Genomic DNA, 27,495 nt, shown 5'->3' on the forward strand with positions numbered 1-27,495 from the left:
ATGGCTCTGTGCTGGGTGGGAAGCTAGGGGTGGAGATCACAGCTGGTGGGAAGACAGCTCACCATCCTTGAGGGGCAAGACTGGAGGGGGCAGTGCTAATGGGGGACTGACTGCAGAATTCTCTGGCCTCAGGAACCTCGGGGCCCTTTGTGGGAGGTGGCCACACTTCGCCACAGATAACTACTTATCTCATAGGACATCTGACCTCAGTCTTAATCTTTCACTTCATTAATGCATAGGGATAGCTTCATTTCCAATGGAGGTTCTTCAACCCACTTTTCCAGTTCATGAATTTGATAACATTCATAAAGCCCCCACCTCACACCTTATGTGCAGCTGGGGATATGGAGCTGAACCTAGAATGTAGGCTCTCAAGAAGCTCATGATCTAGGTGTCTCAGTTAGCAGTCTTCCACTCATGCTACTCACAAGCTCCAGAGCCTTCAATGGCTCCCCAGCGCCCTCAGGATCAAGTTGAAATTCCACTCAAGACACCTTTTGCTTCACTGCTTCATTCGCTCCCTTTTCCTGTCCCCGTCTTTGCTCAGGCTGTTCCTTCTATCGGTAACATCCTCCCCTATCTTCTCACAGCCAAATCTTTCTAAGCTCACTCAGCTGCACCCCAAGACACTGGAGCTCCTCTCCCACCCTATACACAGAGCCATAGTCATGACTCCCTCCTTCAAATACCCACATCAGGGCTTGGCAGAGAGCAGACCCTTGGCATTGTGGCCTGAGGAAAGGAAATAGAGAGATGCCACTGGGCCTCACTTTCCTCAAGTCTTTGGTTTGGGCTCCTAAGCACAACTTTGGTGCAGCCCCTCCCGAGGGCACAGGGAAGGGAATCAGACGGCTTTAGAGGCGGACTGGGCTGAGGAAAATGTGAACAGTCGCCACATGGTGCAACTTTCCTCCCAGGGGTCCAAAGCCAGTTTCCATGGAAACCAGGGCAGAATCCTAGTGCTGAAGAAACAAACAGGGCAGGGTTCAGGTTTTCCTTCCACAGAGATGACAGTGACCTGGCCAGAGGAGGTGAAGAACTGGAACCCTTCCCTCTCCTCCTCTCCAGGACAGCTGACATCTCTCCTCCCCAGGCAGGTCTCAGTTTCTCCTTCTATGTAATGGGCTGGTTCAGCCCTTCCATCTGTGGGGTCCTGAGGCAGTGCCTGGGGCTAGCCTGGGCTAGCCTGGGCTCTGGAGCCTTGCCTCCTCAGGGAACTGTATCTGGCTTTGCAAAGCTCCATCTCACAGATGATTTTCTGGGACCTGAGCCCAGCGCTCTGCGCTTGTTAGCATTTAAAGCCCCAAGGGACTAAGGAGCATTCCTCTGGCTCTAGGTCAAAGAGAGTTGCAGAGAAGCCAGACAGGGTGGCTGAGGACACTCCAGGAACGTGCACAGCAGCGGCCCCTGGCGGCCACACGGAGAACTGCATCCATGAAACCCAAGGAAGGCTTCCTGGGCTGCAGCTGCGAGGGTCACCGCCTGTGCCAGAATCACAGTCAGGTCTGGAAGTGACCCAAGAGAGCAGGTCTGAGGTCAGTGGGGAGCTGTGAACAAGCCAGGCCTAGAACCCTGGTGCCTCCCTCCCATCCTCTACCCCTTTCCTACACCGGCTGCCTGGGAAAGCAAAAGGTGTCCCTTCCCCACGTCCCATTTCCACTTGCCGTTGTGAAGACTACAGAACACTTCAGTCAGCTTAAACGGGGACTCACTGATTCCTCTTGCTCCCACTGGGGGCAGGGCTCAGGGAGTCCAGGTGTTCCAACCCTGATGGAGCCAGCAGGCTAAGTGTGTAGGTAAAGTGGGGATGACTGCCCTTGGGACCCCAGCAGGGCCCCTTCTCCCCTGGATTTCCCTGCACTCACCCCTTGGGAGAGAGGAGGTCCCCAGTGCCTCCTTTGCTGCCTGCTGGGAGTTCACCAAGCCACAGACTCTATGCAGAAAGACTGCTCACCGTTTGGAGAAAGAGTTTCCTCTGCCACATCCCTCCACGCCAAAGTCTATCTGGTTTCTGCTTGCACATCTACACTGTCCAGGAGCTCAACGGCCCCAGGACAACCCTGGCCACTGCTGGGCAATTCTAAGTCTTCTTTCTCCCAGTAAGCTAAGGCATGTCCTCCTGTAGCTCCCACCTGCCTGGCTGGGCCTAACTCTGCCCTCTGGACTTCCACACCATGGCCTCTCAGACACTGCATGGAATGGTGGACAGGGCCCAGCCTGGGAGGCAGATTCTGCCACCAATGCAGCGTATGATCTCGAGCAGTCCCTTCTCTCTGAGCCTCAGTTTCCTCGTCCATGAAATGAGAGGCCTGCATCAGATGGTTTCCAAAGGCCCTTGCCAGGTCTGAATGTCTTCAGTTTTGCATCCTCATCTCCCATCTGTTTTCCAGTTTCTCTAACCACCCTTAACTGCCGGTTCCTTCAGCCCACAGCCTTCAGGCCTGGAAGGAATGACTCCAATGGGGACCAGCACAAATCCAGCTCTCCCCCTACAGATGTCCTCATCTTTGGACAGTGTGGCCTGGCCGGAGGTGGGGAGCACTGTGCCCAGGAAAATGTCATAACTCTGCCTGTGAGGAAACATCACCGCACCCGGGCTGGAGTCCCTGAAGGCGCCCAGATCTACCTGACTCCCTTCCCGAGGAAAATGGACGCAGCAGAATTCCTCCTGCAGGGGCTCAATCCACACCCAGCAAAGATGCAAGAGGTTCTTAGAAAAACCTACCACCCAATGCATTTCTTAGAAAAAAGAACTGTTTCGCTGCCAGGGAAAAAATCCTGGATCAACTTAGAAGGAAGACCTGGGCTTGCCAACAATCAAAGACCTCATTTTTCTGAATTACAGAAGAGCATTTTTCTACATGTAAACTTAGAACGCCTCTTTCCCTTTTCCGGTTTTCATATATAGCGCAGGAATTTTCCTGCTCAATGAAGTTACTGTATGAGCTCTCCTCTCTCTCTTTCTTTCAGGCCTCTGACCTCAAATGAGAAAACGATGGTTTTGAAGGGGCCTGGAGGTGGTCAGAGTCCTGGCAAGGTGTGGGCCCTGCAGCTTGGTTACCCTGCCTAGCAGCTGGAAGGAGCTGGGCCCAGCTGGGTGCCCCAGCAGGAAGAAGTCTGCACCCATCAGCACCCTCTCTGGTTTCGAAGCATCCTCTCACCTGTTCCCTCTCCAGGGGGGAGAGAGGGAAGGTGGGGCTCATACTCTCATTTGGCAAAGGGAATCAAGCCCCAGAGAGCAGAAGTAACTCACCTGAAACCCCAGTGCGGAAGCCAACCTATCACAGCCCCCTGCCTCCTGGGCTTCCCCCTCGGCTCTCCCTCTGTGTTTCCACAGTCCCCGTCCATCCCTCCACCGCTACACCCTCATCCCTGCATTCTGGTGGTTAGCTCCCTTCCTTCCCTGATATGCCTAGACATGGATCACACAGACTCAGCTCGCAGTCCCTGGCACCAGCACGGAGTCTGGCAAGGGTGACCTATGAATGGATGACAAGAAACAATAACATCTGTGGCTAAGATTTACTGTGGGCTTGCTGCGTGACAGGCACTATTTGAAGAGCTTTCCACCAATCATTTCACCTTCACCCTTGATTCTTTATGAAGGAGATAATATTATTATCCCCATTTTACAAGATAGAAAACTGAGGCTTGGAAAAGTTAATTACTGCCCCACGGCCATGAAGATAATAAGCAATTGCAGTCAGGATTCAAATCTGACTAGGCAGTATAATGTTTTATGAAGGTTGCCGTCCTAGCCACACGTCAGAGTCACCCAGGGAGCTTTTAAAAAGACAGAGGTCTGCCCCTCCTGCCTGGCCCTATGGAATCAGAGTCTTCCAGAGTCTGGCCTGGGTGAGTCTGATGCCCTCTCCTGGTTGGCAGCCACAGGTAAGGGTTAACCTCCTGGGGCTTGGTAGCAGAACGATCTGGACTTGAGCCCTGGATCTACCGCTAACTGGGGTGTGACCTTGGGCAAGCCAATTCGCTTCTCTGAGCTGTGAGCTAATTTGTACAGCGGGGCAGCAATGAAAGCTGCCTCCCAGAGTCACCACGAGAATGGACAACACGATGGGCCAGGAACACTCAGGACCCAGAGACTAGGCAGACTCTGGGCCGGGTACCCTCATGGTCTCTGCAGTTCCCTTCACAGTCATCCTCCAACTGTTATAGCCTTTACAGAATTAATAATAGAATCAGATAAGTAGGCCCAGAGACTAGGGAACTGAGGAGCTGAGCCTGGAGAGAGTGCCATGAGTCCCTCATTCTGTGACCGGGCCCTGCAACACACACACACACACACACACACACACACACGCACACACACCCGGCTAGGCAGAATTGGCTCCAGTGCAAGAGCCATACGCAAGCCCCAGGAAGCAAGCAGTGGGTCTTGTTGTGCTGCTGCGGTGAGCGTCTTCAGACCCCTTCCTCACTGTCTTCCCCAAACCTGGGTTCACAGCCACTGCAGGGACCCCGTGCACCAGGTGGTACAGTAAAGGCTAGCAGGTGTGGGCAGGCATGAGGGCCACGGGCATCTGGGAAGGGTTTTGTAGTAACTCCTCTCAGTTTATGGCCCTTCCTTTTCCATTTGGGGAACAAAGACTCTTTGAGTGTGATGGAGGCCTTGACTCCTGGGGATGACATCAACTGCGGTGAGTCATCACTCCCGGCAGCAGCTCCAGAGGACTCAGCCCGGGGCTCTGCAAGGAAAACTCACAAACTCACTGAAGCGGGCCTGGAGGAAAAGGGGCCTGCCCCGGGAACGTGAGGGGCACCAGAGAGGAACAGGTGGCAACCTGCTGGAAGTGGGCAATTTCAGGATGTCCTGAATATGCCAGGCTCCGCGCTGCAAGGGGACACAGAACCAATGCTGGCAGGGCAGATGACCAGACAGTTCCCAACTGTTCCCCAGGGCCAGGGATGGCAGGAGGGCAGGGAGGGGCACGGAGGAGGCCACCAGCAGGAGAGGGGAGGCTAAAGGAGGCCTGCCCCTCAGCTCCCTAACACACGCAGATACAGTCACACATGCACACACACACACCCATCCAGATTCACGCTCGTAAAACCACACTCATACACACTCTCACCTATTCACAACACTCCCACGAACACTCACGCACACCCTGATACAGATATCCATACACACACATTCACATACTCACACGTATATGCACACATATCCACACACACCTTCCCCCACTCTCATCCCATACTAACACACCCTGACACCTTCACACACTCACATCCACACACAAATCATTCGTGGAGACTCTCTCACACATTCACACACCCACACTCATCTACCCTGATCCATACACTCACACCAAAGCAACTCAGACTTAATTTGCTTGATATTTTGGGTTCCAATTACAGCCTCGTTTGAAAAGGATTCTGCGGCTAAAAACATAAAGCCACCCATGAGAAACCCTTCCACGTTACAGATGTCGAAGTGGGGGCACTGCTGGGGCAGATGTTTGCCTGGGGACCCACAGAGAGTCTGCAGCCCACTCTTTCTCTCTAGCTTCCTCTTTAAAGGTCTGGAGATCTTCGGCTGCACTTCCTACACACAGGGTTTCAGTTTCTCTGATGTGGGCACATTTTCTGGATTCTGCCCTTATCAGTAAAACCTTCTTCTCAGAATATTAGATTTGGGTCATGTCTTCACACAGCATCGAACCCAATTAACTCATTCTCTTGGAAGCAGTGCTAGAAATGGCTGAGCAAGAAGTATGAACCGCAGGTGATATGGGCACCTGGCAGAGCCTGGCACAGGGAGGTGCCCAATAAATGTTAATTTCGTGAATGTACGAGGAAAGTGTAACAATAGCTCGTGTATAGTGAGCCCTTATCATGTCCTGGGCGCCATGTACTTTACCTGCCGAGCAGTGGTTCTCAACCCTGGCTACACAGAATTACCGGGGAGATTTAAAAAAAATATTTATGCCAGGGGCCCACCCCCAGAGATGTTGATTCAGTTTGTCCAGGCATGGCCTGGGCACCAGCCTCCCAGGTGATCCTGATTCACAGCCCCAGAGCTCTCCACAACAACCCCACTCTTACTGTTCCCAGTCGACAGATGAGGGGACAGAGGCACAGAGAAGTTAAATAACTTGCCCGAGGGCACACAGCTATCAGGTCCTAGAACTGGCGATTTTAAGATATGAACCTTAAAGGTCTGAGGCAAGGAGTTGAGTCTCCCTCTGTTCCTCTCCTCTCCAGGAATGTCACTTCAACCCAAGGCTGCCCCACTCCAGGGAGCACACCTTGACTGTCCCGGCCCTCAGTGACCTTGGGCCTGTCTGCCTCCCTCTTCCCATTGCCCTGCTGCCAATCCCCACTGCTCTGAGCATCAACACTCAGCACCTGCCTCTCAGGAAGGAGCTTTGCCACCAGCAAGAGACAGTCTCTCGTGGGCTTCATCTTCTGAGCAGATCTGGGAGGGAACTGGACTGCCACTGCTCTCATTTTGGCCAGCGTGACATATGTTCCAAACTAGAGAAGGATCTCCAAGCAGCACAGTATTAGGGAGAAAGATTCAGCCAGGTCTGGCTTCAAATCCCAGTTCAGCATTTAAAAGCTGTGCAACTTTGAACAAGACACTTAATCTCTCTGAGCCTTGGTGTCTACATCCATAACACAGGAATAATGCCACCTACTTCAGGAGAGACTTTTGAGAATGACTTGAGATAACAGACGTAAAATACTAGGCAGAGGGCCTAGCAAAGCATACATTCAATATAGCACAGTGGTTGTTGTTACTGCAATTATCATCAATGATACTAGCCTTCTTTTCTTTCCCCTGAACTGTTGTCTATAATTGCCAGGAAAGATAGGTTTGTGCAATTTTCCCTCTGGGTCTCAGTTTTCTCACCTGCAAAATGGGGTGAAATGACCTCCTTCAGCTTAGTCGCAGTGAAGGTCAAATGTGGTTCTGCATGTGAAAATGCTTTGTTAAGCATAGCCTGCTCAGGTGTAAGGAGCAACTAACATGGACAGAGAGCTCCAAACAGGTGTAGGGGCCTGAGAGGACTGTTTATCTCAGATTAGTGAAATTTGAATATGCGGAAATGCTATAATGTGGCCAGTGGAACTTCATAAGCAGAATTTCCTGTCCCAGCCTGGGAATGGCTTGAATAAAATGGGGCTGACCAAGAGGAGCTGGAACCTGGAAATTGGTTTAGCATTCCCACTCCATCCCCCTCCTGACCCCAGGGCAGGACGCTACGGTCAGGCTAACTGCAGCTGCTGGAAGAAACAACAACTAAACGATAATAATAATGGCCCATGTTCGCTGTAGTGGGTTGAACGATGGCCTCTAAAATGATACGTCCATATCTTAATCCCTGGAGCCTGTGAACGTGACCTTATTTGGAAGAAGGGTCTTTTGAAGATATAATTAAGGATCCTGAGATGACGAGACCATCCTGGATTATACAGGTGGGCCTTAAGTCCAATGACAAGTGTCCTTATAAGACACAGGGGAGATTTGACAGAAGAGAAGGCGACATGATTATGAGGCAGAGACTGGAGTGAGGCAGTCATGAATCAGGGAATACTGAAAGCCCCCAGAGCTGGAAGAGGCAAAGAAAGATTCTCCCCTAGAGCCTCCACCGGGAGTGCAGCCCTGCCAACACCTTGACGTTGGACTTCTGGTCTCCAGAACTTTACCAGTTTGTGGTAATTTGTTAGAGCAGGCAAAAAACCTAATACATTCATTGAACCCTTACTGTATGCCAAGTCCTATTATAAGTGTGGTGCCTGGACTGACTCGTTTAATACTCACAATAACCCAGTGAGGAAGGTATTATTACCTGTATTTTATACATGAAGAGATTGAGATGCAGAGGGATGAGGTCACACAGGTAGTAAGTGGCAGAGACAAGATGTGGACCCAGCCTGGGTCCATTCTCTATGGACACAGGGTTAGGCAGGGCCCTAGCTGTGATGGGGCTTCCCTCAGATCACAGCACAGCCACAGCAAATGAGCTGCCTCCCAGACAGGCTGACGGGAGGCCGAGTCCCCTGAGTGACTAGATCCCACCGATTGACAACAGGGAGAGGCAGCCACGTGGCCCCAGCTGGGGGAAGGAGGTTGGTGATCTGTGGGATGCAGAGAGGCTTGGGAGGTGCAGCCCAGGGGGCCTGGGCATGTCTGCGAGGGTTCCAAAGCCAGGAGGAAGCTTGTGGCCTCCAAGGGAGCTGCTCCCCAGAGAAAGCCTGTCCCAAGCCGGAGGAGGCCACACTTCCAGGAGGGGCAACAACAGCTACTTCCCTTGCCTCCCCACCTTCCCCTTGCCCTTACCTGGGGGAAGTCCTCTCCAGCCACACTGGGAAGCTGGGCCTCAGGGTTGATTTTTTTCTAAATGCCTGCAAATGGATCACCCCATCTTGCCAAGAAACCCTCCTTTGGTAAGTTTCCCAGGAAGCTCCAATTCCTCACTTCTATGATATTATCTGTTTATTTGCCTACGTCTCCCACCAGCCTGTGAGCCCTTCGGGGGTCAGGCATCATCTGTTTCATGTTTATATCTCCTAACTTCACCCTCACGCCTCTAGCACAGGGCTTGCCTGAGTTAGGCAAAAATTGAGCATTGATGGAGGAATGAATGAACGAATAATGCACACATGAGTGAATGAATGAGCTTAACGGATTCTGGAGAAGAGTGACCGTATGCCTGTCTTACCATATTACATTTATGGTCATCAATACATACAATCAATAGTCTTTTTCAGCAATTACAAAGAACTCTGATGAACGCCAGCTGTTTGTCACAGTGATCCCACCAGCACCATTTAGCTCAATATGCACTTAACGGCCTAGCTCTCATCTGATCCAACTATTAATATAATATTAATAGCCAAACAGAGGCCTGATGTTAACTTTTCTGAGGGCTGCGATCTTCCATCCTTTTGGCTAACCCTTAAGCAAGAGGGTGCAGAATGACCAGGCTTCTGAAAAATGCCTGCCTTGGCTCTCACCCACCAAACTGAGCTGGGGGTGCCGCTCTAAAACACACTGGCCTCTTAGACTTCAGTGTGCATTCCAGCTGCCTCCCCGGAACAAGGGTCCGGGTAGGGATTGTGGACAACGTACGCTTCCCCTTCTCGTGATATACTATTAGCTTCTTGAGGTTTGGCTGGAGAGCTCAGAGAGGCTGCTCGTCGCCTATCTGGGGGCTACAGCATGAGCTGGGGCCACTGGGCAAGATGGGGCGGGACAGGCCAGCCCTCGAGGTCCTGGGAGAAGAAGGGTAAGATTCCTGCTCCTTCCTGCATCCCCCCACCTCCAACCTCCAGCCCCACGTTGTAAGGCATTGGGGTGGGAGGGGCATCGATGGTGGGAGGAGCTTGAAAGAGTAATTCTGGAGCTTTCTAAGTCTCTAAGTAAGGCATGTCCTTGGGTATTTCTTGAGTTCTTTCGCATGATTGACACCACGTGGTCCATAAAATCTCTTACAGAGTTAGAGGTGCTAACCACATGCAATTCAGTCATAATTTACATTGTGCCGGCCCCGAGAGAACCGCAGCCACAAGGGGAGGATGGATCTCGGAAGGCGAGGCAGGAGCGGACCTCCCTGTCTTTCACTCTATCCTGGTCCCAGTCCAGGGTTCTGGCATTGCCCACAACCAGCATCCAGTGGCCACACTTGTCTGGACTTGGGCCTGGGGTGGACTCTGGAAGATCAAGAAGACTCGGGCTCTGGTCCCCGAGTAGCTCTCAGACTAGTAGGGAGGGCAAGACACCAACACACAGAGCCCTGATACAGGTGCCTGAACTGAAGGACAGGGCAATGGAGATGCGCCTGGAAGGCTCTGCACAGGTGAACATGGTAGAGCAAGCAGCGCATAAGCAAACCTATGGAGTTAGGAAACTGAGGGGTAAGTGGGTAGTCCCGGGGGATGGGAGCAATGGGACTCTTAGGTAACCTCCAACATTAGCACAGAAAGGAGAGAATTATGAAGCCAGGTTAGAAGCGTGAAGCCAACATCAGCTCATTTACTCTCAGGACAATTTGGTAAGGTGGGAACAATTGCTCTCCCATTTTGCAGATAAACAGACCAAGGCTGAAGGAGATCAAGGCCACAGAGCTGGACTGGTGTGGTTGGGACTCACACATGGGTCATCTGAGGTCCTTCCCAGCTCTTTCTACTCTTAATCACTTTTTCACTCAAGAGACTGGAAACAGATTAGGGAGAGCCTTGAATGTCAAGCCAAGGAGACTAAAATTTATGCAACAGGCAATGGGGTGCCTTGAAGGGTTTCTGAGGAAGGCTGCCGCTGACCATTTTAGGAGGCATCACTACTTCACCTCGAGCTGCTGCCCCTGCAGTCGGGCCCCTTCCTTTCCCTTGCCAAGCAGAGGGTGGAATTGGGCGATTTGGAATGTGGAGCGAAGGCGGTCGTTTGGCAACAGCAGGAGACATATTTTCCTGCAGCCTCTCAGCACTTGTCATGTGATGCCCTGGGCAAAATCAAGCTGCCCTGGGAACGGCCCAGGGCGTCCCAACAGATGAGCTTGTATGAATTCAGCCAGGGCAGGGAAGCAGCTGGCAGAATGAGTTCACAGCTTCAGCAGGAGCTGTGAAATCGTGCCTACACTGAACAGGCTGATAGAGGCCTGGAGACTCGGGGTGACCTTCAGAGCTGGGAAGGACTTCAGTCCAGTGTCCCCAAGATGAGAAAACTAAGGCCCAGACTGACGATGTGACTTGCCCAGCGTATCGTGTTCCCACAGTTATCGACTATCCAGGCCACTCTCACCCACTGCCCTAAGAAGGTGAGGCACAGGGAAGTGCTTGGTACACAGTAGGCACCCAATACAGGAATGGATGCGTAGTGGGGCCTGTGGTGCTCACATATAACAACTCGATGCCATGGAGTAGGGGGAAACGAACGACATAAGAAATTTGTCCTACAGCTGTTATCAAACACACTGCTCCTTTCTACAGATTTTCCTGCTCCCCTGTGCAGAGACCTGCTCCCTGCGGGATGCTGGGGCCCCATTTGGCTCTGAGGTGGGATTTGAGTTTAAGGGAACAGCCAGAACAGATGGTGACCCTGAAGTCATATTTTGAAACAGGCTGACTCTTGTTTAATCTAGATGAAAGTACAGCTTGATGGCCTCCAAATGTCAGCTGGAGGAAGAGCCTGTGCACCTCCAGAGTAATGGCAGAGGGAACCAGACCCTCCAAGGTGTGTACCAGGAGATGCCCCTAACTGGAGGCCTGAAACTGAGGGTGACCTCGGGGGCACCCGAGGAGGATGAGCCTCGAGCCTCGCCCAGCAGATGCAGGGGAAGGACGTGTATTCTGTGCCAGGGAGACCTGCACGCCAGGCCTCATCCACTTACTAGCCTTGTGCCAGTTCCTTAACTCCTCTGAGCCTAGTTTCATTATCTGGACAGAGAGATGACAATACCCAGCTCTCAGGGTGGTGGTACAGGGTAATGTCAGGTGCTGAGCACATCTTATTTATCTGTCCGTTCGTTCATTCGTTCATTCACCAGCCACCAGGTGCCTGGCACTGCCACTGTGGGAGATTCACGGGTGAACAGGACAGATGCGTCCCCTGCCCTCATGGTGTGTATGCTCTAGCACTGTGTTCCTGGATGGGCAGAAAAACCGCCTGAGGGCTTTAGAAGTCTGATTCTCGGCTGCATCCCAATCAGGACCTCTGGGGGAAAGGCCTAGGCCTCCACATGTTTTAAAAGCTCCCCAGTGACGCTGTTGTGCACAGGGTGCGGTTCATGGTTTCGGGGAGAGCTCTCCCCCACCAAGGGCTTGTCTTCTCGGGCTCTACTCTGAGCGCCTCACACAGCCTGGGAGGTGGGACCTCCACTACCCCCCGTCCAGATAGGGAACCAACCCTCCTTCTGAGCAATCTGCCCAGGTCACACAGCTGATAAATGGAGGAATTGGGATTTGAAGTCCAGCTGATGTTTCCAAAACTCAGCTCTAACCATACGCTGCCAGGCACAGGAGAGACCCTCAGTGTATGTGAATTCCTGTCCCCCGTCTTTCCTCCCACATCCCTGAGGATGGGACAGACGGACATGTCTACATCCAAGCAGCAGCAAAACTTGGGCATTTGAGGGTGGTGTGATGCCACCCACATGGACATCAGAAAACCCAATTCTAAATCCAGTTCTTCTATATTCTGGCTGTGTGACTCTCATCACGTCCCTTGTTCTCTCTGAGCCTCCATCTTCCCCTCTGTAATTTAGGAGAGCCAGAATAGAGGATCCTGAAAGTCCAACATTTTCTGGGTCCTCAAGGTCCCCGGTGGGTTTTGATGGGAGCGAGGTATTTGGGGGACCCACGGACCCTAAGAAGGGAGCTCAGGAGCCCCAGCTACCCAAGGTGCATGAATGGTGAACTGTGCTTCTCCCACAAGGAGCATGGACCACACAGGGTAGGAGGCTGCCTCCAAAGAGATTCTTAGAAACCTTGACCTTGAGTGGGACTGGCCAGTCTACCGCATGCATATGCATGAACAGCATTTTTCACATTCCACCCAACCTTCCCATGCTCGTGCACCCACACACTTATTCCTGGAAAGGTAAATGCAGATTGAGGAGGGAAGTTTCTTACGGCCACCAACACACACACATCTATTCATTCTGCTAGCATTTATTCAGCACATGCTGTGTGGTACCACTGTTCTAGGTGCCGGGGATCCAGCAGTGACAGACAAGTTCCTTCCCTCGTGGACCTGAAAGTTCTAGTACAAGCGCTATGGAGAGCAGTGACCTCCATTTGTCATAGCAAAAAACCAAACATGTCAGTAGCCCCTTCCACACACAAGTGCGTTAGGTAACTATTGATGGAGGAAACGTTTATACAAGAACGGGTTCTTGTACCTGCTACCATAATTCCAAGCCTCCCCCACCAACTGGGGACCTCAAATCTATATATAACATCGTCTCCACTAAAGCATCACCATTAGAGAGAGGGGACCCTATACCTGAAGGCCTGGGTCTAGCCAGAGCCCCACAGAGCTTGGAAATTTAATTAAAGCCTCCTGCCCTATCTTTAAAAGCACTTAAGTTTTGCACTCCATAATAATTGTGGGCTGTTTAACATAAAAATATTCTAAATTATTTTCCAGTTGTTACTGGACTCCCTGAGTTATCAACCGCTGAGTAAAATAGATGCAGGAAATAAACAATGTAGCTTTGCACACTGCTGTCACACAGCCAAGGACCACGAGCACACCCAGTTTGAGAAGCAGGTCTCTAAAGGAATGGCCTGGACAGGAGTGGGTAATGAATCACCCATCTCCCACCATCTCTAAAGGAATTGCTTCCCATGTGAAAACACCTAAGGACTTCCCACCCAAGTTATTCCCCCACAAGACCTCTCTGTTCCCTGGCAAGAGAATTCTGCATGTACTTGTGGATACACGTTCTGAATACAGAGATCCAGAGAGAGAAATCAGAAGAGATAATATAAGATCTAGATGAGCCTCAGAGCTGGTCCAACCCCTTCATTTCACAGACAGGAAGAAGCTTTCAAAGCCGAGACTAACTGCAGAGGGCAATTCTTAGAATCCTTTTCTTGTGTGACCTTCACAACCTCTCAGCCAGGCAGCTATGATGGCCTGGGAGGCTCTGGGTGGCCAAGGTAAGACCAGAGACTCTGCTCCAGGCTCTCACTCAGCCCTGCTTCCCTATCATTCTACTGCAAGTCTCTCACATACACTTCTCTTGGGCAACACAGAGGTGGAGACACTGTGCCCCTCCCTGAAGCCATAAACTCTCGGGTAAGTAGAGGCAAGAGCAGGGCAGGAAAGAGCACCCAGAGGCTCTCAGCCCATGGACCCTGGGCTATGAGCACTGGGCAGGACCCAAGGGGCAGTGGCAGCCGAGATGCTCACCCAGGGCCAGGCTCGGGAAAGCAGCTACTGGACGGAGGTCCTGCTTTCATGCTGGAGACCCCCCACTTCAGCCCCATCCCATCCTGTCCTGTCCCATCCCAGCCTCCCCTCCTTTACCAGGCTCAGAGAATTGACTGCTCAGGCCACACCAGCAGCTGCTTCCATCCTATCCTCATCCTGTTGCCTCTATCTGGAACATTCCACTCCTCTTTTAACCCACCAGCCCCACCCCCTTTCCTGGCTAAATCTATTCACACCTCAGATCTCATCTTAAAGGTCACAACTTGGGGAGACTTTCCTGACACCACAGTATTAGAGTGGCCAGCCATGTGCTTTCATAGCTCCCTGCACTTCTTCATAACACTTTTTACTGTTTATAGACATTTAGGGTTTTTTCTACAACCCTTTATTTAGTGTCTATGTCCCCCATTAGATTCTAGGCTCCATGAGGAAGGGAACCACACTTATCTTGTTCATCATTTTGTAGCCAGCATGTACCACACTGCCTTGCACTCAGTAAGCAGTTAATAAATATTTATCAAATAAAAGTGAGTGAACAAATGAGTGAATGAAAAACCTACCAGGCTATGACAGGCAGGATGACCATTTATACCTAGAAATTTTGGCATTAATTCTATCCAACTCACCCACCCATACTTGCAAAGTCCTTGCTTGTCTCCCTGCACTGGAAGGTCAATGATTCTGAACCCTGAAAATGAATGGCACTGTCCCGGCTCTCCCCATCCTTAGGTAGATGGGCTTGCAAGTGACTCTGATGGAAGAAACCAGGTACAAGCAATGCTGAGGGAGGCCATAGGAGGGTTTAGGAACCATGTCAGTTAGCACTGAGGTTGAACCTCGTCACCATGGCCATTACCCTTCATTGACAGATCGTGGTGTGCCAGGCACTGTGCTAAGAGCTTTGGGGACATGACTCCATGTACTCATCCAAAGAACTCTGAGATAAGTACTATTATCATCTCCACTCTACAGATAAGAAAACTGAGGCTAGAAGAGGACTAGTAAATTGTCCAAGGTCACCAGCTAGTACGTGCAAAGCCTAGAACCAAACCAGCCCTGCCTGACCCCTAGCCCCAGCACTTGACCACCACGCTACAAGGCGCGCCCCTCACTTCTGTTTCACTCCCATCAGCCAGGGGGCGAGGTAAGGTGTAGATTCTGATGCAGCAGGTCTGGGGCTGGACCAGGGAACCCTGCATTTCTAACAAGCTCCCCAGTGGTGTTGATGCTGCTGGTACAGGGACCATACTTTGAATACCAAGTCTATAAAGGAGAAAGAGGATTTCAACAGAGCAGGGAGAGTATTCCAGACTGTGGGGCAGCGCTAGCAAAGATAGGAGGAGGGAACATACTTGTAAATTCAGAGACAAGTGGAGTTCAGCGTAGTTGGAAGCCAGGGCACCGTAGCTGGAGCCAGGGCACCAGGAGCGCTGGGAGGGGAGAAGACGCCTTGAGCTCCAGCTCGAGGAGAGTGGAATTTAAGGTGCTGTAAGGGAAAGCAGGGAAGGGTTTTAAGGGCATGTGACATAATAGGACCTGCCACTCGGGTTGCTGTGAAAAGATGCACTAGAGGACAGAGAGATGGGAGGACCTATTGGCCAGGACAGGAAGCTGCTGTGACAGTCCCTTAGTGAGCACGACACAGGCCTGAACCCAGTGGGGCAAAGGGATGAAAGGAAGAGATTGGAAGCAACAGACCTTGCAGGAGCAGAATCAGTTTCTTCGAAAAAAAGCTACAACACTTTTTCCAGGTGCTAAAAATTTCTCAACCAATCCATGCACTGCAGCGACAGTGCGGAGATGACAAAGCTGATGGCAGATATAAATTTAGGTGCACACAATTCCAATAAAGTCTCAAACAAAACAACTCTTAGAAATGGGGCTCACCAACCAGTTCTTCCAATCGTCCATACAGTCTCCGTGGTGACCCAACCTTTTCCTTTCTTTGCAGACTAAGTATCTGAGTCCAAGAACAGAAGTGACTTGGTCAAGCGTCCCATGGAGGGTCCAGACCCCAGGAATCCTACCACTAGCTTAGTGCTGTGCACCTGAGAGCACTTCCTTCAGCAGAGAAAATGAGGACATTCAGCCGTAGTTTGATAGCAGCCCACACTTGCAAATATTAAACAAGAAAAACCATTCCACTTCTTCAACTGGAAGCTCATATTCTAATAAAAGGGGAGGGGGGAGACACTGAAATGAAGCCACCTACTCTAGACAGTTAAGCCTGAAATAAAATTAGAAAATGTGTCACGTGGAAAAACTCTGCAGTGAGAAATGCATTCTTTTTTCCCTCCCTTTTTCTTTCTGTGGGAGAGTGAGCAATTTGGCATTTTAACTAGACAGGGAAGGAGAGCAGCTGTGGTCTCCATTATGTACCAAATACACACAGCCGTTGGGCACAGTTCTGTATCCTGACCTATGGAACAGGATGTCAGTGAAGGATGGGAACTGGACCGAGCGCTGCTGAGTTGAATCACCTCCCCCAACCGCCGCAAAGTTTGGGTGAAGTGAATTCAGATATCCTAGAATGTTCTCGCTAACAGTGCTTTTAGGATTCACCTGGTCCAACCCCTTCATTTCCCAGATAAGAAAACTGAGGCCCAAAGAGAGCCAGTGATTTGCCCAAGACAGAAGAGCAGGGGGACAGCAAAGTAGAGCCCCTCCAGTGCCTCCAGTGTACTGGGGCCCCACCATGGCTGGTGGTGACCTGAATGAATATAGCAGGCTTCCACTGGGTTATTTGTTTAACAAGCATTGACTGAGTACCTGCCGGAGCCAGACATGGGGCTAGGTGCTGGGGGTGCAGGGAGAATAACCTTAGCTTGGACTCGCAGGGTGCCCCACTCCTGACATTCCAGCCACCCTGGGGGCTGTGAGCTTTGAGATCAGGCTAAGAGGAAGGATATTCTTGGAGATGAGGCCAAAACAGCACACTGGTAGGACTTCAGAGGGTCTCAAATGCCATGCTAAGGAATGTTAAAATCATTTCCTATGGCTGCTGTAATAAATTATTGCAAATTAAGTACTTAAAGCAACACAAATGTATTACCTTACTGTTCTGTAGGTCAGAAGTCCAACACAGATCTTGGATAAAAATTAAGCAGATCGTGCTCCTCTCTGGAAGCTTTGAGGAAAAATTCTTTTTCTTTTCTTTTTCTTTTTCCAGGTTCTAGAGGCTGCATGTATTCCTTTGGCTTGTGGCCCCTTCCTCCATCTTCAACACCAGCAAAGACTGGTCAAGTCCTTCTCACCTCATCTCCTTCTTCCACTTTTAAGGACGCTTGTGATTACACTGAACCCACCTGGGTAACCCAGGATCCACTCCCTTTTTGAAGGTTAGATGATTATCAATACTAATTTTATCTGCAACCCTAATTCCCCTTAGTCTGGTAACCTAACATATCCACAGGTTCTGGGGATTAGGATGTGGACACAGTGGGAGGGCCAGTACTCTGCCTACCAAGGTTGGTTAGCACAGGAAGATGACAAAAGGTTCTAAGGCAGGGGGTGACATAATAAGAGCTGGTTTTACACTGCTGCTCAAACTTTACCGTGCATGTGAATCACCAGAGAGCTTGTTAACATGCAGATTCTGATAAATTGGGTCTGTGAGTGGGACTGGAGATTCTGCAGTTCTACTAAGTTCCCAGGTGATACTGATATTGCTGGTTGGTGGACCACACCTGAGTGGCAAGAAGCTAGAAGACTCCCGTGGCTGCAGTATAGGGGGTGGGTGGAGAGAATGGAGGCCAGGAAACAGACCTGTTTGCTAAAAACAAAGACAGAACAAGCCAGGCACTAAGACTGTGCCGCTGGAAGGGGAGAAGCAGCTGGCTCACCTAACTTCAGATGGTTCTTTGTGTGACGCTGTTGAAACTGCATGGATTTAGGTGTAGTCTGTCATCGGCTTTTGGACTCTCTGTTCTACAGGATGCAATGGTTATAACTTTCCAGCACTGGAAAGGCATACCTTCACTTTTCTTTCATGAAATGTATTCCATCCCTGACGTATCTGTTACACCCAGCCCCTGCTCCCACCCGCTCTGGCCCCTCCACCATTAGCACCACCGTCATCATCATCACCATCACCATCATCACAGTGGATGGCTGGGGGTGGTTTTCCAGCAGAGCTGGAGGCGGTCTTCCAGCAGAGCTGGAGGCTCACACAGACTCTGCTATGGTCCAGGGTTCCTAATGCTAGGTTTTCACTAAGATCTCCACAGCCCCAGGCTTTGAATATTCATTCATGAATGTATTCAAACACTCATTGTGTCCATTTGGTGCCACGTCAGACACTGAGGAAACATGGATAAATAACATAGGGTTTCTGCCCTCAAGGAACTCACAGAGATGCGGGAACAGGAAGGAAAGAGGTACAGAACTTGTCACCAATTACAGGCCCTATGCTTCCCTTATTACTCCTCATAGTAGGAATTATTGTCCCAATTTACAGATAAGGAAAACATGGATAAGAGAAGTCACTGGCCCCGGGTCACTCAACAGACCTGAGATCTGAACCCAGGACGTGGGTTCTGGGGTCCAGTGGCAGCTCTGCCTCTCACCTGTCTTGCGACCACGGACAGGACCTTTCCTTTCTGGGACTCAGCATTGTCACTTTTGAAAGGAAGCCACTGGACTGCATTGCTTGTTCTCAACCCTGGCTGCACTTTAGAATCACACCAAGAGATTTTGAAATCTGCCCAAGACTGGACCCCAGGCATATTAGGAATCCTGGACGCGGGGAGGACTGGGCTTCAGATTCCTCTTGAATCCCCGAGGTGATTCTAAGGTGCAGCCAGGGTTGAGAACCACCAAGGTCCTTGTGACCTGAGCTCTTGCATTCTAATTTCCTGAAAAAGCCTCTTCTCCTCTAGCCCTACCACAAGGCCCGTGCCAAATGGATGAATGAATGGTAGGGGCGAGGGAGGAATCCCCAACTCCATTTAACTAAGGGCAGTTTGGAGCAGTAATGCTGGCACTGTCCCTTGCACTGTTGTCATTTTCTCCTTTCAGTTAGAAAAATAGCATCAGTGGACAAAGGTGCGGTAAGTTAGGTAGGTGTTCTCTTATGCTGTTGCAGGGAGTATAAATTACTATGCCTTTCCAAAAAAATGCAATGAATGCCTTAAGAAAAAAAACGGGCAAGCACTAGACCCAACAGTTTGTTTTAGGAATTTGTGCTAGGAAATAGTCACGAGAATGGTCAAGTACAGAGGTACAAGAATAGGGTCATCACAATAGTGTTTATGGACGTAAACAACTGGAAACAGCCTAAAGGCCTAAAAGAGGCCTAGTTTAATTATGGGACATCCACATAATGAAATACTATTTCAATTACAAAGGATTTAGGGAAGAATATTCAACGTTCCAGAGGAAGTATCTAGGTAATTGTTAAGGAAAAAAATGCCAAGCAACAAAATACAGTGCACAGAACGATCTATTCGCATTATAACATATGTGCACATTTAGGCACAGAAGATAAACTTGAAAAACAGTCCACCGAATGTTAGCAGGATTCATCTCTGAGTCACGCGAAAATATGCAACTTTTTTAAACTCCTTTTTTTTTTCCAACCTAGATTTTTACAATGACTATTATTTTTATTATCAAAATATTTTAATGTTACTGAAAAATATAAATCTCTTCTTTCAAAGCTTGCTTACCTCCCTCCGCCTCCTCCACCTTCTGGTGGAGATGGACATCCCTGCTTCAGTGTTGAGGAGGCTTGCTTGCACCCTCATTAGGACACTCAGGACAAGGTCCACAGCATTCAAGCCAGCTGCTGGTCCCTACTGCTAGATTGTGAGTCCTTCCAGGATGGGCACTGGGTCCAGTGTGGCTCTTTATTCACTCTGCCACCTATCCCAGTGGGCCTCAGAGAGGGCAGGCAGTCAGGAGATATGGGAGGAAGACAGAAATCTATAGTAGTAGCCAAAACACAGAACAGGGCAGACAGTTTTGAGGACTTCAGCAGACGTTTGCTTTGGGAGGAGACTAGTTGCAAAGACCTCCTGGTGGTGGAGGGGCCTTTTAAGCTGGGCCTCATTTGAGTCCCTCAGTGATAGGAGGGGTGACTCCCAGACAGACCTAAGGCAGGGCTGCTCTCTGCAAGCCAGACTCTAGCCAAGCTCCCCAAACCAAAAAGGGGGCTGCCCTAACACCTGAAGTCAAGGGTCCTGCTCACTTAAGAGAGATATGAGGGCCCTCAAAACTGTTTTCTGCCCTGTCCAGTTCTTTAAGTCATCCATGGCATGCAACAAGTATGAAATGAATTGGACTGGATAAAGTTGGGTTGGGATGGATTACACTGGATTAGGTTGGGTTGGGTTGGGTTGGGTTGAGTTGATTCTGATTGGAGATAAGGGGTGGGTTGCACTCAATAGGTGACCTAGGCCTCATTTTTGCCTCATTAGATCTTGCCCAGGAAGAGGTCTGGGGTTTCTCGAGGTTCTGCTCTAACCCTAGACATTTTTCTCTTAAATTGTGGTAGCGGAGGAAGGTGGTCAGTCAGCAAACTGGGCCTCTCCAACACCTCTGACCCACCTCAGCTCCCTGGGCTCTGTGTCGACAGCAATAGCTCAGGCCCTACAGCTGTTCCTCTGACTTTGAAGCCTTAGTTGCTCATCTGTTCTCCTTACTGCATATTAATGTCTTAAATTGAGTCTTATTGTTAAGATTGCCTTGCTTTTCATAACCCTCACCTGCCCACCACCACTATGACACTCCCAGTATCCAATCATATCATGAGAAAATTATGTGATAAATCAGTCTATGCTAAGGAATTCATAGCTTAATGGAGGAAGCAGGGGTAACTTCCCTTACCAGATTTTAAAACACGTTACAAAGCAACAATTATCAAGACCATGTGGGATTTTTTAAAAACAACACATACGCACAAGAAAGCAACCAATAGTATGTATAAAGATTCCACAAAAAATTCTATTATTAAAAGAAAAATTTTATATGATAACCAGAAGCAATACTAGGATGGAGGAATAGTTTACATTTTAATTAGTATTTCAGGGAATCCTGGGTACCACTTTGGAAAAGAACTGAACTCAGAATACACTCTATGTAATCTATTTAATCAATGGTTCATTTTAAATGGATCAAGCTGTAGACATTCAAACAAAACTCGAAAATAAGCTCATATATTTAGCTAGCACAGAAAGATAAACGTGCAGTTTTTGACAAAATAGAGGCTTTCAGGAATAAGATGAGTGGGATAAGCTAGAAAATAAATTGTTTACACAAATAGATGTAATGAAAAAAAAGATAAAGAGCAAAGTAACATTAGTGTAAATTCCAGCCTAACCAGTTATTAAAGTCATTAAAGAAAAGAAAACTAAAAGCCCTATAACGTGCCCTGATTACTCAGCCATGGCCACTCCACAGCTGGCAGAGCCATGGAAGACTCAGGATGACTTAGACACTGCAGAGGACATGATAAATCGGCACATTCTCTCTAGACCACAGTCTGGACCTGCCCATTCATTCCCTCTTTGATTCATTGAAAGATTTGGGGAGCATCCACTCTGTGCCAGGCCCTCTAGGTTCTGGGGTTCAGAGTCGGGCAAGGCCCAGTCCCCACCTCACAGAACTTCCTATGTAGTGGTAGGAGCAGACAAGTAATCAATGATCACGGTCCAGTCTGGGAAGCCCTGTGACTGAGAGACGGTGATATACAGTGTTAGCCCATAGGAGAGACACTCAATATGCCTGGTAGAACAGGAGGACTTCCCAGAGAGGAATCTTAAAGGATGAATGACGGGGTGCCAGGTGAAAAGGGGGAAAGGCATTCTCAAGAAGGGACTGGCCCATGCAAAGACACAGAGGTGGGACAGTGAATATCTCATCCAGAAACCTGCCAGCGAACGGCTGGTGTGAGCCCAAGTCAAGAGGGACATCGTGTGAGTAGAGAACAGGAGGTAGGCGGAGGCCAGACCACAAGGGGTACTTGGGGGCAAGGAGCATGACTCCATCCTAGGTACGTGGAGAACCCAGAGAGAGCAATTAAACTAAGGAGCGGCATGATTCAATTTGTATCTCAGAAAGATCCATCTAAATAGATAATAAGAACTATCCAACTAGTTCTGTTATTTGATGGGCAAATCTGTTTGAGGGAATCTAGTCAAAGGAAATAATCCCAAAAGAAAACAAAGGCCATTTGTCTGAAGATGTTTCCAGCAGCACTATTTATCATAATGACAAAATGGCCAAAGTCCACGTGGCCAACTCTGGATGAATGAGGCATGATCCACACCCTCAAGGTGCTCTCATAGGAAGGAGAGAGAAATAAACATACTGTCAGTACAGGGGGGACAGTAGTGGCTGGTGCCTGGAGAGACAGGTGAAGGGCTGTGGCGGTTTAGTGATGAGAAAGCTTAGCTGGGGAGATCCAGGGAAGGCACCCTGGAAGAGGTGCCGTTTAAGCTGGGAGGTAGAATAAGGCCCTAAAGAGAAACAAGGCGAGGGAGTGTATTTTAGACAAGGGGATTCATCACACCTTGTGCAAAGTCAAGGAGACTGCAAAATCCCAAATATACATGGGGAGCTATGTGTGGTTCAGTGTGCCAGGGGTTTTCAGCCTTAACTCTGCTTTAAAACATATAATGACAGGACATTATGCCACTACAGGCATTCCTAACTTTAGAGAAAAACAGAAATTTAGCCAGTAATTAAAACACTACAATCATTCATATTCATCACAACTTCTAATGGTATGTGAGCAACATGAGCTCATTACAGGCTGGGGCACAGGTAAGGTGGGAGGCCAGTGATGTAAAATCTTAGGTGTGACTCTTACCCCTTTCTCTCTCACGCAGGAAAGCACATCAGCTGGCCACCAGCAAGAATGAGATGATTAGAGGGAAAACCTGAACCTGCCCTGACTGGTACTCAGAGTTTCCCCCAAATGGCCAAGAAGCACATGAAGAGATGCTCAACATCATTGGTCATTCAGGAAATACAAATCAAAACCACAGTGAGATACCACTTCATACCCACTAAGATGGCTGTAATCTGAAAAGTAGAAAATAACAGTGTTGGCAAGGACATGAAAAAACTGGAACCCTTGTACACTGCTGGTGGGAATGTGAAATGGTTCAGCCACTGTGGAGAATAGTTTAGGAGTTCCCCACAATTTAAGCATGGAATTATGATATAATCCCGCAATTCCACTGCTAGGTATACAACTGAAATAATTGAAAACAAGTACTCAAATCCATGTACCCAAATGTCATAAAAGCACTAATCATAATAGTCAAAAGGAGGAAACAGCCCAAAAGTCTCCATCAATGGAAGAATGGATAAACAAATTGCGGTAAACAACGGACTATTATCTGGCCATAAAAAAGTGAAGTCCTAATACATGCTCCAACATGGATGAACCTCAGAAACATTATGCTAAGTGAAAGAAATCAGATGCAAAAGGTCACATATTGTATGATTCCATTTATATGAAATATCCAAGACAGGCAAATCCATAGAGACAGCAGTTTCGTGGTTGCCACAGGCTGGTGGAGTGGGGATGGGGGGAATGGGGAGGGACTGCTTGATGGGAATGAAGCTTTCTTTGGAGTGATGAAAAGGTTTTGGAACTAGAGATGATGGCTGCACAACACTGAAAATGTACTAAATGCCACTGAATTGTCATTATGAAAATGGCTAGTTTTATGTTACGTGAATTTCACCTCGATTTAAAAAAGTAAATCAAGATATCCAAATGTCCAATACATATACGAAAAGGTAATCGACTTAATAATCAGGAAAACATACATTAAGATGACAGTAAGATTCTAACGTGCACCCATTAGAACTGCTGGAGTTAAGCCCACTGACAACACCAAGTGCTGGGGAGGAGGTGAAGAAACAGAGGCTCTCCTACCAGCTTGACGGCCGTGAGCCCTGGCACAACCATAGCGGAAGCCGTGCTGCCATTGTTCATTTGGAGGGCCTGCCTGCCCTGTCGGCCAGCACCGCAATTCCACGTGTACAACCAACGGAAATGTGTGCACACGTGCACAAAGAGACGTGGACAAACAGCATGTCAGAGACACGCTACAATATTAGCCCCAAATGGAAACCACCCAAATGTCATTGGAAAAAAATGGATAAGTAATGGACAGTAAGTTAATACAGTGGGATACTTTACAGAAAGGAAGATGAATTAACTACAGTGAAATGCAACAGCATAAATGAATCTCAAAACTTAATATTCAGGGAAAAAAGCCAAACACCAAAGGAGACACCCCACATGTATAAAGCTCAAAAAAAAAAAGAAAAACTGAACTTCAGAATTTGGGGATCCATGCTTAGGTACTAACATTATTTTCTAAAAGGAAGGAAGGAATCACCATAAAAGTCAAGGGGATGGTTACCTCTGAGGGGAGGGAGGGAAAAATCACAGCCAAGGGGCACAGGAGAGCTTCTGGGGGCTATTCCATTTCTTGACCCACTTACATGAAAGTTTGCTTTGTGAGAAATCATGGGACTGTATTTTTGTGCGCACTTTTCTGCATAGATGTTATATTTCACAATAAAACAGTTTAAAGAAAAGTAGATCATTTGCACATATTAACATTTTGTAATCAGGAACAAATTAGTTATGACACCACTGCCCCCGTCTCACAACAACTTCCTTATCTTCTAAAAGAGCAGGCATTCCAGTGACACTGTAACTTTACCAGCTCAGCCCTCACCCACTAGGGGCACAAGGATTGATGCGAGGGATAAGGGGCCAACTGACAAGGGTCTCTTTAAACCGGGTGAGCCAGAAAACCCTCAGGAGCTGAGAAGCCTGGGGTCTCTGGACCACGTTTCCTCATCTGAAGCACAGTCCCAGTACCCAGCTCCTGGAGTGATTGTGATGATTGAGTGAATGAAGGATGAACTTATCACACATATGAAGTGGTTTACAAGTGTTAGCCTTATTAAACTTCATGCCAGATTTAGTTTACAGGAGGATATTTGAGGTCTAGGAAGATTCTCCCCTCGAGGGACACTGAATATCCATCAATCACCCATCAGTAACGGGTATTCCTAACTTTAGAGAAAACCAAAAGTTTAGCCAGTAATTAAAACACTACAATCATTCATTCTTCTCCTGAGGGTTTCCTGGCACTCCCTTTTTACATTAAGGATAGGCACAGGACTTCCTCTGTGTTAGAAAAACAGCCCTGACCTGGCATCCAGAGAGCCAGCCTACAAACGCAGGAGGAGAAAGAAACACCAAATTTTCTTTCCCCAGACCTTCCTCATTTTGGGGGTGGGGCTGCAGCAGAGTTCACAAAGACCACAGAACCTGAAGCTGCCCTCTGCCGCTGAGTTGGCAGTACCTCATATTACATGCAAAACTGCAACGTTCCGACACGGGCCACGGTGCTGAGAAGCCAAAACTGTGCTCCAGCTGCCCTTTGGTCTGCAAGAAATGCCAGGCTGGATGCTCTAGCAGGAAAAGTTGTCATTGTGTTTGAGTCTTGCTCCCAAGGAGGCAAGGATCTGGGCTGTCCCAGGCTTCCTTCAGCACACGAAGAGTTAACCATGGCCACTCGACAGTCCTCAGTTTCCTTCACAGAGACAGAGGTTGTGTTCATTCCCCCCCACCCCAGACCCTGTCTCCCAGCACACTTATTCTATGGAGACTGTGTACTAATCTCCTAAATCCAAAAGCAGTCCGAGGCTACTATTTGGAGAGTGGTAGCTCTCCTGCAAAACTGCATGGAGAAAGGGCTGAGCAGGGAAGGACCAGAGTCTAGAGACCTTGGCACCCAAGCCCTGCCTTTTGCACAGGCCAGTTCCTAAGCCTCTCTCACCCTGAGTGTCCTCTTCTGTAAAAATGTCTGCATTGCTTTCCAACACAGCTATTGCAAGGATCAACCTATAGTTTCGATCACTTATTTTGTGCCCAGTATGTGCCATGGTGTGGAAAGCATATTATTTCTAATATCTCTTTTAATCTGCACAGCATTCCTAGGAGGAAAGGTCGTCTAAGTATTCCCCTTTTTCGGATGGGGAAACTGAGGCAAAGAGTGGTGAAATTCATTGTCCAATGGCACCTAACACAGCCACAATTCAAGCCCAGGAAGCCTGAACACACTTTAACTCAAAACTGTTTTAACTCAGACTCCACTAGTCATGCAACCGCCTCTGGGTCCTGGCAGGGAAAGTGAGACCTGGGAACAGAAGGTGCCAGATCCCCTGGTCCCCAGTCCATAGCTCTTCCCATCACACATGGAGCTACTGCCCACGATGGATGGGACTCTCCAGGTAACTCAGGGCTAAGTTAGGCATCAGGGCAATTCAGTCCCGTTATTTCTTGCGCGGCAAAGCACCAGGTGTCTCAGCTGGCAGTCGTGCTTCCGCACCTGTGTACAGAGAGGGCACCAGCTCTGCCCTTACAATGAGCCAGCCAGCACGCGCGACCTGAGCGCGGGCCCTGGGTGAGCTGGAGCTAACTGTCCCCGCGGAACCGCTGGCGCTGTCACTGGGCTTCCAAAGTCCCCCTCTGCCCAAGATTGGAAGGGCTGCGCCTAGCTCAGACACCTCGGGTGCCCGGACAGCGCTCCACCCACTCCGGCCGCCCAGAGACTCCCATTCGCCTCTCCAACCCCCGGCAGCGCCCGGGGAAGCCGTGGCAGAACCACCAGTGCGCACCGAGAGGCGAGGACTCCCTTTTATGTCCAGGAATGAGGCGCGCACCGCAGCCGCGCCCGCAGCCAAAACCAACTTCCCCCAGGTGCGGAGGTAGCCGGTGCCACCCTCGGGCCGGGCTGCTTACCTGTCGCGGAGCGGGTCCGGGTGACAGCGGGGAGAAGCACGGAGATGGAAAGCAGCCACAGCAGGCGCCAACGCTGCGTGTCCCTCCTGCGAGAAGTGGCGGAGAGAGAGAAAGTGAGGCGGCCGGGAGGGGCCGGGGGGAGCCGGGGCGCGGGGCAGCGAGTCCTACCTTTGCGCCATCCCGCAGTTCCGCGAGCCTCCGAGGGCACCGGGCCGCCGAGCTCTAAGGACGGCGACGGGCTCTGCGCGCGGGCCGCTCGCCCTTCCTGCCGGGAACAAAGGCGGCGCTGGGCAGGGGCAGCGGCAACGGCAGCGGTGGGCAGGATCCGGCCCGCGCCCTGAGTCACCCGCGCTCTGAAACCCGACTCTGCCGCGCCCTGCGGTCCCCCGTGCGCCGCGCCGCGCCCCACCTCGGGCAGTGCCGCAGCGGCGCACTCACGTCCCGTGGCTCTTGGCCGCGCTGACCACCTCCCCACGCCACTCACCCCCTCGACAGATGCGCGCCCCCCAGCCGTGGCTTCCACCCGGGTGGCCTTGTGTAACCGAGAAAAGCCCCGCGCCCGCGCTCTTGTGGGTCAGAGGGCAGCTCCCTCCGGCCCTCACGTCTGTGCCTGTCCGGGCTGCTTCGCAGACAAAGCACTCTCTTTACGGGCCAATGAAATCCTCTCACCAGCCCAGAAAGGCTGGAATCGCTCTGATTTCCCTAAATGACAACGAAGAAACTGAGGCTCAGAGAGACGCAGTGAATGTCCCAAATTCACACAGCTGGATTGGGCTCCTGACTGCTGTGCCTCGCCCTGCACGCTTGACACACA

General features: G+C 49.8%; 1 protein-coding gene across 1 annotated transcript in view; it reads right to left on the minus strand.

Annotated features, from left to right (window-relative positions):
- Nucleotides 1–27,007, minus strand: part of COL15A1 (collagen type XV alpha 1 chain) — a 103,005-nt gene extending 75,998 nt beyond the window's left edge. Inside the window, exons 1-2 of the mRNA XM_060154758.1 lie at nucleotides 26,850–27,007; nucleotides 26,682–26,767 (exon numbers count right to left, since the gene is read on the minus strand). Coding sequence (XP_060010741.1) covers nucleotides 26,682–26,767; nucleotides 26,850–26,860 — 97 coding nt within the window. The 5' untranslated portion in view covers nucleotides 26,861–27,007. The remainder of the gene's footprint in view (nucleotides 1–26,681; nucleotides 26,768–26,849) is intronic.
- Between the last annotated feature and the right edge of the window lie 488 nt (nucleotides 27,008–27,495).

Source organism: Lagenorhynchus albirostris, chromosome 7 (genome assembly GCF_949774975.1).
Source record: "Lagenorhynchus albirostris chromosome 7, mLagAlb1.1, whole genome shotgun sequence".
NCBI classification, from domain to species: Eukaryota; Metazoa; Chordata; class Mammalia; order Artiodactyla; family Delphinidae; genus Lagenorhynchus; species Lagenorhynchus albirostris.